General features: G+C 44.1%; 1 protein-coding gene and 1 long non-coding RNA gene across 2 annotated transcripts; one reads left to right on the top strand and one right to left on the bottom strand.

Annotated features, from left to right (window-relative positions):
* The first annotated feature begins 3492 nt into the window (after nt 1-3492).
* LOC9270749 (uncharacterized) lies at nt 3493-6200 on the top strand. Its single transcript, XR_001544698.3, has 3 exons — nt 3493-3823; nt 4911-4997; nt 5919-6200. It is a non-coding gene; the product is annotated as an uncharacterized lncRNA (long non-coding RNA).
* Nucleotides 6201-8797: 2597 nt separating this feature from the next.
* On the bottom strand, nt 8798-9745 carry LOC107281108 (uncharacterized). The gene has a single exon (XM_015784173.1). The coding sequence runs from the start codon at nt 9743-9745 to the stop codon at nt 8798-8800; it is 948 nt and encodes a 315-aa protein (XP_015639659.1).
* Between the last annotated feature and the right edge of the window lie 3975 nt (nt 9746-13720).

Raw genomic sequence — 13720 nt, 5'->3', positions numbered from 1 at the left:
TTGTGTAGACTTCTTGGTCTATTCTAAATCCTCTCAACAACCAACTATAAATTGACTGAAATGTTTTCTCCACAGGCCTATCGATACCCTTAGATGTCATTACAAAATCTGACAGATCAACACCATCTGGACCAAATCTAATATTTCCTTCACCGTGAACTATCTGAAATGTGACCTTATTTGACATTGTGCCTGATGAAAACAATAACTGCGTTAACCTCGCATTTCTGTACTACGCCCTAAGTTACATTCTCTACAATATTGTTCTCCAAAATTCTAAAAGTAGGTTACATTCTCCAGATCAAACTAAACTACATCTTACAATTAACACTACTGTCTATGTCTCAATTCATACTATTATATTCTATGCTCTGGATCTACACATATGTGCTGTGTGCTACAGATATGCTAAAATATATGGAACTAAAACTAAAACGCAACATATATACTCAAACATAACATATTAGTACAAATGCAAAAGATATATGGGAGCAAACCTGTGATGAAGTGAGCGAACCAGCAGGGCTTCGCCGCTCCCCTTCTGCTGCCCTCTCCTCTCTCTCTTTCGTTTTTTTTTGGATTTTTAGTGAATATAATGAAATTTCAGAGAGGGGGGACTGGGCTTTATAGGGGGGAGGCAAAAATCGCCCTCCCCCAGGGCGGCAAGGGGGCCGCCTGCAAAATTCCATGCCCCCTCGCCGCCCATTTGCAGGCGGCCCCCCGCACAGTACAAAATCGCCCTAGCGGAGGGCGGCAAGGGGGCCGCCTGCAAATTTCGTTGACAGCCGTCGCCCGAGAGCGAACGGCCGTCTGCCACGTCATTTTCGCCGCCATCTGGGATGGCGATTTTTAAAAATCGCCCTCCCAGAGGGCGGTAGGCGACTACTTCCGTCAATTTTCAAAATGGAAAATTATTTTTGTAAAACTTTTAATAAAAAAAATTAGAAATAAAAAAAATTCGCAACGCGGTACCTGCTCAATGGGCATTTGTCACTTGTCAGGGCATCGTTACTTCTTGAGCATTTGAGAACTGGGAAGCCCAGGAAATATGAGAACCTCATAGTTTTGGGCCTTAAATTGGGCCAGTTTGGAAAGTCCACAAACAAGTCTTTATTGGATGGAATAAGTTCACTTGCAATCCCTCAACTTTGCTCAAGTTTGTTTGACATTCGTTATCTCTGATACCAGCAATCTTTACCCTAAACTATACAAAGCCGTGCAATTTGAATACCATAGCAATACGAATATCTGGTTTCGCTGATGTTTCATCCTAGTCAGCAAAAAGAAAAAAAATATAGAGTCCACATGTAAATGAGAAGAAAAAATGTGGGGGATCTCACTTGGCGGAAGAGTTGGAAGATAAGGAGAAGGAAGGCGACGCGCTGCCGATGCTCCTCTACGTCGGCTCATCGTACCACCGCCACGCCGTTGTGGTGAGACGACGCCCACAAAGAAAAGACCCCTGCAGCGGACAAACCAACTGAGACGGGTATGACATTGAGCAGTTATCGTTGCCAGTACACCCCCAACGACCCCAGTAGAGAACCCAGAGGTCTTCTCCATTGTCACCGAGTTGGGTCCCTCCTTCGTCCTACCACGAGCATGTCATAAGCAACACACCGCCCCTTGACATCCCCAACCCCACCACCATCCCATCCCCTCCTCCCTCCTCCCCCCCCCCCCCCACCGGGCGGCCGGCTCGCCGTACCACGATGTAATGGACTTAAATTTTTAGGGAAAATTTTTTGCGAAATATTTTAAGTCATGCTCTTCTCGATTCTTCCTTTCAGTAATTTCACTTTTGATCTTTTCTTTGACTTGAGTCTAAACTTTATTTGCTAAGTTAAAAGCTTTCTTTAAAATCCCTTTTTAATTTTACAAAACCTTTCTATTTATTTTATTTAATCTCTAACTTTGGCTCTAGATTATATTTCCTTTGACTCCTTTACCGAACAAAACCCTTTTAATTTTCGCTCAACCATCTCTAGAGCACATGAAATATCAATCTCTTTAGAGTTAATACCTTTTCATTTAGAGCTTACCACACTACCATCAAATCTAGTTTTATCTCCCACCAAATACTCCCCTTTTGATCTCTAACCAAACACATGAAATACCAATTTTTATTTTTTTCCCAGAACCAATACTTTTCCTTTGGATCTCCACCTAAATATTCCCTTAGTCCATAAAATATCCTTTTCAATCTCCCTGAGTCAATATACCTATCCTTTAGAAGAATATCAATCTACCACAAATTTCGTTCCTGTAGAAATTCACATCCACATATACTTCTGAATCCAGTTCTACACTCCCACAAATATTTCCCCTTTGAAATCCCCATTTTTCTTCTTTATACAATACCTTTCATAAACCCCTTTAATATTCCCAAACTCTCCTATTTTAATCAAGCCACCAATTTAATTCTTATGGCTTGATTTCCTCCTCGGCACAAGAATAATATTATCACAATATTTAGAGTGATTGCTCTTGTGCGAAGAAACCTATTTCCAATCCTTTTCATTCAGACAATATAAATTTCCTTTAGCCACAAATAATTCACTGAGAATCCATACCACATATTTTGGAGGCTAAAATCCTAGTTATTTACCTCCATCTATTTTTGCCACCATCCCAAATTCATCCAAAGTTAGAAATTAAGTTATTGCTTTTCCTTCCCATTTGATTATTTTTTGACAAGTTTTATATTTGGTTCTTATTGAATTTTATAAAATTGGAGCATCTTTATTTTTACCCCTTATCAAATTTTATATCTCAAAATAAATATCTTTGATTTTATTTTAAAAATATTTCAATCCCCCTTTTGCTTCAAAAACCTTATATTCAAATTCCTTTTATAAAAGTTCAAAAGACCCTCAAACATCCCTCTTTTAAATTTTATCTCCTTTAAAATCTATTTAAAGCCTTCCATTCAAAATTTTCCTAGTTTTCAATTCCTTTGAATCCTATTCAAATTCCTTGACCAAGATTCAAAAAGTCCACATCCATCTATCCTTTAATTTTCATCTCCTTTAAATTCCTCCATTCCAAATCCTCTATACAAAATTATCAAACTTCCTTTTTATTTTGGGCCAATTTCCCTTTCTTTTGGCCCATTCCCCTTTTCTTTTCCTCCCTCCTTCTTGGGCTGCCAGCCCAACTGAGCCGAAGCCCGCCGAGCCGCCTCCTTCCTCTCTCTCTCGATGGGCGCCGCCACCGCTCGCCCCTTCCCAATGCGCCGCCGTCGACGCCGTCCCGTGCCTTTCCTCCTCCGCCGCCAAGCCAATCCGCCGCCGCCACCTTGCCGCACCAATCCGCTTCCGCCACGCGCCGCCGCGAGCCGTTGCCGACCACCGAGCCGCCATTACAGCAAATTAAACGCCGACACGCGTCGCCGCCTTTTTCTCGACGATGAGCCGTGCCGTCGCCGGCCATCCTTCCTCCACCGCCTCTCCGGCCTATAAAAGGCGAGGCCATCCCTTCTGTTTTTGCCCCATCCGAGCTTCGATCTCCCTCTCTCTCTCTCCACCATGAATGGTCACCACCAAGTCACTGGCCGATCTCCTCCCCCGTAGCCTCTCTTCCAATTCCCTTGCACCACTAGCTTCTCCTCACTCCGGCGAATCCATTTTACCCGTTTTCCCCTGCCTTTTCCTCTTGAATCCAGCCACACCGAAGCTCTCTTTCTCCTGACCGGACCACGCATTATCTTCGCCGTTCCGGCCATCTTACCCTTCATCTCTACCAGCCACCACCCCTCCTAGGAAGCAGGAAGGAAGAAGAAAACGAGAAAGGAGAAGACACTGACAGCGGGGCCCACTGCACAGTAACTTCCTTTTTCTTTTATTTGATTTTTAATCTTTAGGAGCCCATATCTCTCCAACCATTGACCCAATTCCAAAAATTATTTGACCTAAATTCATCTAATTTTAAACCCTCTCTTTTGATACCAAATTTTCTATTTTTAAATTTTTATTTAATTTTCTTTATTTAAATACCTTTTCTTATTTATTTATTTATTTAATTTCTAATTTTAAACTATTTTAATTAACCTTTAAAAATTATTTTATTCAAATACCTTTACATCCCTTAAATTTTAATTTTCTTTTTTTATTTAAAAACTTTAAATTATCCTTTAATTTCATTAAATGCCCTTTTCTTTATTTTAAAATACCATTTTAAATTTTAATCTATTTTTGAATTCAAATTCCATTAATTTATTTTTTAAACCATCTATGTACCATCCTTAGCTACCAAATAGCCGCCGTGGGAACTTTACGCCTTCCATGGAGACGTTCGCATGATCTCAAACCCCGACATCGAACCGTTGGTCGTAAAACCCGGCATCACCTAATCTTAAGGTCGAAGTGTTGCTCTTCGCACCCCACGCCTCGACGTGTATAGTGGTCAGAGCCTCACTACTCCCTCAACCTCCATAGCACGTCGCACACTAGCTTTCAGGCTCTGTGCGATTCAAGCCGCTCTGCTGCCACTCACGGCTGTAGGGTAACACTATTCCACCCTGCAAACCTGCACAAACTTCTCAACTCTCTAGCCATTGTGCTGCTTAACTGTAGCATCGACTAGACGAGCCAATAATTAGCTGTTATGCCTTAGCATCGGCTAACCAACTCCAAATATCTAGCCGTCGTGCTACCCTACCCTAGCACCGACTAGAAACCAATCCACCAAATAAACCTCACCTCTCCATTTTATCCTTTCCTCAATTTTATTCGATTTCCAACCTATAGAAACCATCACCTCTCTTTTATTTTCAATCTAAAATTTATTTTGAACCCATTCCCTTTTTCCTTTCGCCTCGCTCCAATTTTATTTATTCCTTGACTTTATCGTTTCTTTGTAGCAATTTGCTTATAGGCTTTATTTGCTATCTTTTCGTATTCGTACGTTAGACCATACAAGAAGTTCTATCGGCATCCAAGGAGCTGACGTGGACCCAGATGGCTACGCTGAAGCCACGGGAAATATTAAGGCACAAGGCAAGACATAATTAAAATTTTGATCATATAGAAAACTTTATATGATCTTCATATTTAATTTGATGCATAATACCTTACTCTTTTAACATCTCATGGGTAGATGTTAAATGCTTTTAAGCATGATTGCATGAGAACATAGAAAGAAGCATTGGTTATCATTTTATGTAATTTACTATTCCAAATAACTTTACAAACTTAGGAATCCGGTTAAAATGGGCATTTATGAGTTGAGATTATGAATGTTGTGATTATGAATGTTGATGAAGTTTGTGATGCTGGTGTGGGGAGTTTGGAAAGTTTTTGGGTGGTTTAACCGGATTATAATTACCCCCTTATACCATGGGAAATGATATAGTTGCGTCCATCCACACAACCAAGTAATTTGACTTAGCCTAGTATATTGTCCCATTATATGAAAGACTATTGGGTGGCTCTATGAGCGGTTTTGGGGTGAACTTACGTAAGGAGTTTGGGCGGCAGTGTTTCACAACAGTGGGATTCATGAAAGTGTGACGATATAGATACCTTGCCTAGGCCTAGCAAGAGTTCGACCACTATGATGAACCAAGACCCCACTGTGCAGTAACTAGTAGTAAGTGGGACTCTCGAACGGCTATGTTGTCCTCAGCCTTGCAAACTGTTGACATCGTGCGGGTAAAACTGGACAGTCTCTGCAGAGGTGAATTAAATCATTCGAATGTGCCGTACTCCCGGTTCTGGAGTTGTGCCATTAGGGTGATTCCTACTCCTGAAGTATAAGTAGTTTTAAAAATTAAATTGTTGAGGATAAAGATGATTTATGGTTTTCATTACTCCTTTACTTTATTATTGTTTATTTATTCATATCTATTCATCTTTAATTATTTATAATATGTCTTGCTGAGTACATATGTACTCACCCTTGCATAATTTGACATATAGAGGAAACGTGCTAATAAGGAGATCAGAAGGAAGCGAGATCTACGACAAGAACGAGTTTTTCTAGGCTAGTCTACACTCGAGTTTTTGCCTGTGGAGTTCTTTGAAGTTCTTTGGAATTTATTAATTGTAGTTCTAGTAGTTGAAGAAGTTTAGGAGTTTAGTACTTTGGATTTTCTTGTATTTCAAATAAGGATATTTTAGTTTGGATCTTTTCACCCTTTAACAGTTGTATAATTAGCTTGTATGAACAAACCTGTGTAAATAATCGAAAGCTGTTCTGTATATCAATCTATGCGTGATCGAAATCCTGAACGATCACGAGTGGATTTTTGGGGCACCAAGCCTAAATTGGGTGTTCCCACACACGGCGACCAAATCAATGGTAAAAGCTGTTGTAGAGGAGGATCCGTGGGAGAAGATCATCGAAGCCCCTCGTTGCTGACATCCCACATTGTTGTCTCCTCCTATGGACGAGTGGCTCCGATGTGGCCATCGGTGTCCGTGTCCTGGTCAGGGACGTTCTCCATCTATGGTTTCCTCCTACATGTCGACGGGGAACCAAGGGGACAGGGGGCAACAACGAGTTGAGCCTCCCCTCTGACAAAGGCCAAGTAAGCTTAAGCTCGGACGGGCTCACCGGCCGCCTCCCCCTCCCTCTCCTTCCTAGGCTCGCCGACTGCCTCCCTCCATCCCAGACTGATCGGTTGCCTTCCTCACGGCCAACACCCAAGCACTGTGTGTGGTTGGGAAGAAAATAGTAGAAAGAAGATGGCGCTGACACACAGGTCCCACAATTTTTCTCCTCACTTATGTGTGGTTCCCACATTTTTTTTACTTTTTATTTGCTGACTAGGATGCCACGTCAGTGAAATCAGACATTTATACTACTACGAGACCCTAAATTACACGATTTTATATAGTTTAGAGGTGAAAATTTTTGTTATTGGAGACAAAGATGTCAAACAAACTCAACGCAAAGTTAAGAGATGGCGAGTGGACTTATTCCTTATTGGATCAGATTATACCGGTGTGTGTTTTATGCCGGGCCGTTTCGGCCTTGGTCTTTTCCATCTTTCTCTACAGGACTATAGGACGGGTACGCCTAATGGGCGGGTGATCGCTCTCCGCCCCTCCCCTATATCGTCGCTCCCTCCTCTCCCCCTTCCTCCTTCCCTTTTTCTTTTCCTACTACATCATAAATATTTAAATTTAAATTTAGAATTGAAACGGTTATGTAAATTTTTGACTTATAAACTTTGGGTCTATAAACTAATATTTGAATTCAAATTCAAATTTGAATTGGATATAATTCAAATTCAAATTTGAATTGGGTATGTAAACTTTTGACTTATAAACTTTGGGTGTATAAACTTTAGATGTATAGAAATACTATATATAAAAATATTTGAATTCAAATTCAAATTTGAATTGGATATAATTCAAATTCAAATTTGAATTGGGTATGTAAACTTTTGACTTATAAACTTTGGGTCTATAAACTTTAGGTGTATAAACTTTAGATGTATCTAAATACTATATATAAAAAATATTTGAATTCAAATTCAAATTTGAATCGGGTATATAAACTTTTGATTTATAAACTTTGGGTCTATAAACTTTAGGTGTATAAACTTTAGATGTATAGAAATACTATATATAAAAAATATTTGAATTCAAATTTAAATTTGAATCGGATATATAAACTTTTAATTTATAAACTTTGGGTCTATAAACTTTAGGTGTATAAACTTTATGTGCATAAATTTACTAAAATAAAAAATTAATGCGGTGAAAAAAAAAAGGAAACGTGTAGGGATGGAGGGGGGAGGGGTGGTGATCGCTATCCGATCGCAGCCGCGATCGATCGCGCATTTAGAGTTTCCGCTACAGGAGTCCCCAATATCTGTTCTGTCCCTCGTCCTCGGTACGTTCCAGTCCGGCATGAGATCCTGCCGTTCTTCTGCGAGATCTCTTCTTCGACTGCAACTTTCTTTTCGGTTGCCCAACGACGTCGGAGCAGCGGAGCTAGCTGGCTGAAACAAGAGGACGCACAAATTGGAGAAGTGCACATATAGCAAGTCAACAGAGTATACAAGGACAGGCCACTTTCACGCCTCCCATTAATTCCTATGGATCGTAAGACTAGAGGCGATATAACGTGGTTGCTCGATTGGAAGGAACTCAAACACAGCAACGCTCAAAATTGCAAACTTCGGAGCTGTTACGTGTAACGTCACAGCTCACCTGGGTAGACTAGCAAGTATAGGAAGGGTGCCTCTTGGTGCATGCTCTCCAGGTGAACGGAAGAGCCAGCTGCGTCTGCAGCTAGCTGGCCTCCATGGCTCCATCCACCGAGAACAGTTCTTCCAGAACGACTCGTAGCACGGGTAACGTCCCTATTTCTCCAACAAATATAGGAGTAGCACGGAAAACTACATCGAATAGCACGCCACAAAATAATCGCGGTTGCAACGTGCATGCATGTGGCGCACGACCTCTGCAGCTGCGCGTCCGTCTCGTCTCGCCGTGCCGTTGCGCATGCTCGATTAAGCGATTTATTATTAGCAAGTTGCACCTGGCACGTACTACTAGTACTGTACATTGAATTTGGTGCCAGACTCATCAGGACTTGTTGGCTTCCTCCGCCAGGCCAGCGACACAGCAGCAATGGCACGTCGTCTTTTAGGGCAATAGCAATGCGTCACCTAAAATGCCGGACCTGAGCTGCCACATATGCTGAGGAACACTAAGAGGCACAAGCTTCACAATGCAGTACCTCAAGTGGGGTTCACAAAAATATAGTTTTCCTTTTTTTTTCTCCACCTTTCCGCTCTCTCTCTCTCCCTTTCCTCGAGCCCAACGTTGCTCCTTCCCCTCTCTCACGCTCGAGCGGAGCCGGCACTGAGGCGTTCGAGCGGAGCGGCGGCCTCGACGGCGACGGGGCCGGGCGGAGCAGTGGCGAGCGGAGACGGCGCTGGGGTGGCCGGGCGGAGCGTCGGTGGATCTGGGGACGACGGCGGTGGCGGCAAGGAGGAGACGACGGCGGCGGTCTTGGCATGGAGGCCACTCACTCGGCAGCAAGGAGGCGACGGCGGCGGCGGTCTTGGCGGGGCGGCGGGCTTGGCGCTCGACGGTGGCGAACTTCTTGGCCTCCCCTCCTCTCGCATGGCGGGGACGAGTCTCGAAGACGGCGTGGCAGCGACGAGTCTCGACGACGGCGTGGCAGCTCGCCAGATCCAGTGGCGACGGCTCGTCCGGGCGCGGCGCGAGGATGGCTGCGGCCGTAGTTTCGTCGCCGCCACCATGGTCGTCGCCGCGCTGCCCTCCTCCTCAGGCCGGCAACGCGGATCTGGCGGTACGGGGCGACCTCGGAGCGGCCAGCGAGCTCCGAGCGACGCGGAGGCGACACGCCCTTCCTGTCCCCCACGACCGCTGGCGCCGCTCACTCCAATGCCACTCGCAACCGGAGGCTCGAGCGCCTCCCCTCCTCCTCCTCTTCCGGCCCTGCAAGGGCGGCGCGGCCGGCGACCTCGGCTCCCACGGCGGCGACCCCTCTCCTCTGGCTCTCCTCCGACCGGCGTGAATCGAGCGACGGAGTGGCCGGCGAGCTTCGGGTTGAGCGGATCGGGGGTGGTGTGGCCGGCGAGCTCCGATGGCAGGGACGAGAACGAGCTCGACGGCTGCGGACAGCGACGGCGGGCTAGGCGGCTGGCTGGAGGGCGACGGCTGGCATGGGAAGGAGGGCGATGCCACTCGCTCCACGACGCGAAAGCAGCGTCGTCTCCCAGCTTCATTCGTCCTCTTTTTCGCCAAGAACCAATGGCCATCTTTGGACACTCGAACCTTATTCTGGTGGGCCTAGAAGTAGACGTGGCGTGTGCCCTCCTGCTTTGCCGATGTGGAATGGCGAGGGAGAATGACACATCAGTAAATGGCCTTACGGCATCGCCGTCTCCCTCCGGCTTCGGCACATGGCCCTCGTAGGTTGCACTTACTCGATTTATGACAAATTTGTGCACATAGGTATAAACCAAAAAGTGATAAAAGCAAAAGTGTTGGAGTACGTCAGTGCTAGTATCTATTTCCGTCCAACTTTGGTGGCAACGCCGTGACACATGCATGCGTTTGGTTTCAGATACGGCCTCCACTTTCTTCCGTTATAGTAGTATTTACCACTACTGCCTGACAAGTGATTTACTAGTATTTTCCTTTTGAAAAATCAAACAAGAAGTTTCATTACACCTAATAGCAGGTACAATAGCAGGCTATTAGCCAGCTATAAACATATTTTAATGAGATAAAAGATGAGAGAGAAGAGCAGCGGACTACATATCTGTAGCCAGCTGCAGCACGGACTCCAAGACGTAATGTATGTATGATAGGTGGGACCATATATTAATAGTACAGTAAGCAACTATTGTATTAATTGGCTATAAATAAATTGGAGCTAGTAGTGGGCTATTATATTAAACTTGCTCTAATTAAACGAATCTATAGTCGATGATAGCCAATCCAATGGGACACTAATTAACTGATTTACACTTATCACCTGGAGTCCTGGAAGTCTTAGTCGGACATTAAATGCCGCATAGCAAAAGAACAAATGTCCCTTCCCTGTGCGGTCGCTTTAGGGAGAGATGGACCTGCGACGTGCATGCGAGGTTGGTTGCACGTCGCCGATCGATGGAATGATCGAAAGTGTTTCTCTAATCTGGACCCAACCCAAAGTTGCTCCGAGCGCGCTGCGCAAGCAATCGACCGGTCGCCGGTTGGACTGTTGATCTTTCGCAATCTCGGGCGAAACTTAGACCGGGCTGGACCGATTGCCCCCCAAACCCATACGCAATTCGCGCACCATTTATAGGCCTACACAAAGGGACACGGGACCTAATCCCCTACTGGCCGGTCTGTTCTGCACTTGTGCGACGTCCATGTCACTTATCACCCTGTCACTTCGTGAGCTTAATTTACCCTGTCACTCCCAGTGACATGCACAAGGGTTCTTGCTAAACTTAATTAACTCCGGCCTTCTAGAAGCACACTGATGGATACCTCGTTCTAAAAGTATTTTGTGTCGAATGTGATGTGAGCACCCATCCTTTTTGGTTCGTGTCATGCTCCATCGCCACCCCAGTTACGTGCTAACTACACCGGCAAAAATACAAAGGTGGATGATAGATCAGTTGGTTTGGTCCCTGCTAAACCCACTCTTAGTGACGAGACTATTCGGATTTAGGTTGAGCCGTTGCCCTCCCCCTCAAACATGGACCTGCTAATGCATCATCTGTGAGGCACTCAGACTCAACTAATCCGAAGCTGTTTCTGCAGACTGTGGAGGGAGTACATGAATTTGGTTCCGTCTCAAACCAAATCCTAGCTAGCAACCTCTCCGGGTCCGGGGAGCCCACGTGAAACCAAGCCGTGGAGAGGCGGATGGGACGGGACCGGATCAGCACCCGCGCGCGTGCGTTCGTGCGGGTGCGGCGCTCGGTTTCGCTCGAAACGGTGGGCGATCGAGTTCGTCCAAGTGAGCGGCACGGCGGCAGGACCGCGCGATGAGCCGATGAGACGAGAGAGAGAGAGAGAGATGAGCTCGCGACTTTGATTGGTGGAATGGTGGATGCCCCACGCCGACACGCAGATGACAGAAAAAAAACCGAGGGGTTGATCCATCGATCGGGTTGGGTCCCCCCACGCCACGCTCGATCGGCAGTCTGCTTGCTAGCCCCAGATGCATGTGTCCCCTCCCTGTCACGGCAGCGCAGGGACGCATTTGATACTGCTAACGGCTCTCTCTCGCTGCCTGCTTGCCCATTTACTCCCGGCGCCTCTCCTGTACCGCATTGTGCCTTCGTCGCTAGCTTCCGCAGAGCAACCGCCGGTTCCATGCTTCTAGACTGGAGCTAGTAAACTTTCGCTATAAAAGAAAAGCGTTCAGGTTCTTTTGTTTTTCTTTTTTTCAGTAGGGTACATGCGTGATCTCCTCCTCTAATTGCTGTACCTAACAGTATTGTCAGTGCAGCATCCAGTGACACCCTGGCGATTGATACGGGGACGACTACAAAAGCGTCGTGCTTTTATTATCAAGAACCTGCCACCGGCTTTGCTACTTCACACCGACGCCGTGCCGGTCTTATCCCTTTGTTAACACAGTATCGTCACTAGTATTTTAGCATAAAATGGCGATTAATTAAGGAGTAATAACATATTGTTTTCAGCCAAAGTTTTGATGCATTATGTTTTATTTGGATGGCTACTGTTGAAGATACATGATAACTAGTCGACATTTTGCTGGAACTTTTGGTGTCATTTGGTACGAGTTCTACTTATGATATACTCCCTCCGTCCCAAAAAAAAAAGGTAAACCTTGGGTATGAATCTGGACATACATCATGTCCACATTCATATCTAGGGTTTGTACTGAAAGCATATTAAAAAAAAGAAGAAATGCAGTGCGCACATTTGTCATGATTAGGTGGCCAGTTGATGTGCTTAACTAGTGAATCTTAATGATAGATTAGGTGCAGCGTTGTATGGGCCCTGATTTTTCCGATGTACGTCTATCTCTATTCTTATACTTTATTCGTCCTAATAAATTTTATAATGGCATCTTTCAGTATATATTCTACGCAAGAACAAGTTCCATCGTTCCTAATAACAAAATTCTAAATCATTGTACTATGACTAACATATTATATTTTCCGCTACTTGCAAGAGGAACCATATCAACCTTGATATTCCGTTGCATCGGCACGGCTATTTTCCTATTGCATTCTTTGTATAATATAAACTTTGTATAATATAATCCAGGCTAAATAAATAAGTAGTTTTTTAAAGAACTTTAATTTTAAAGACAAAACTATCATTTTGCTGCAGCATTAGAGCAAGTTAAAATATGCCCTTGTTTAGTTCCAAATTTTTTCTTCAAACTTTCAACTTTTTCATCACATCAAAATTTTCCTCCACACATAAACTTCCAAACTTTCCGTCACATCGTTCCAATTTCAACTAAACTTCCAATTTTGGCGTGAACTAAACACAAAAGCTAACTAGAAATTTATGTAAAGGAGAGAATTTAAAAAATGAAGAGGGTTAGCTTTCATATAAAAGCTACTCCCTCCGTCACATAATATAAAGGATTTTGGTGGAATATGACACATCCTAGTACTATGAATATCACATCCCACTAAAATCTCTTATATTTTGGGACGGAGGGAGTAGTACATAGAAAAATAAATACATTAAATACATAGGTGAGACCGTGAGAGATAAAGAAAGGAGAAGAAAAATAGAGCTTTTTTTTATTAAAAGGGTATGACCTCTCCATTTCTATTAGAAGAAAAATAGAGATAACCTTACGATATATTAACTCTAATATGAGTTATATGTTCATAGTTGGCTCTAGCTGACACATTTCCCTAAGCTACATCAATAACAAATAAAATTATCACATAACTACCCCATTATTAGCACCCTAAACGTTTATAACTAGATACGCCCACTTCTAACAGTGAGACTGTGAGAGGGCTCGGAGGCAGCCAAATGGTTGGACACGTCAATAGTCCATGTCAACACAGGCACCGTAGCGGAGTCCGGTTACACTGCTAAGGCCTGGTTTAGGGCATGTTTAGTTAAAAAAAGAAAATTTTAGGGTGTCGATGTTTGACCGGATGTTGAAAGGGGTTTTTCTCACGAATGCAAAAACTAATTTCATAACTCGTCTGGAAACCACGAGACGAATCTTGCCTAATTAATCCGTCATTAGCACATGTGTGTTACTATATCACTTATGGCTAATCATG

Source organism: Oryza sativa, chromosome 1 (genome assembly GCF_034140825.1).
Source record: "Oryza sativa Japonica Group chromosome 1, ASM3414082v1".
In the NCBI taxonomy this organism is placed as follows: Eukaryota; Viridiplantae; Streptophyta; class Magnoliopsida; order Poales; family Poaceae; genus Oryza; species Oryza sativa.
This window is presented reverse-complemented; position numbering and strand designations above follow the sequence as displayed.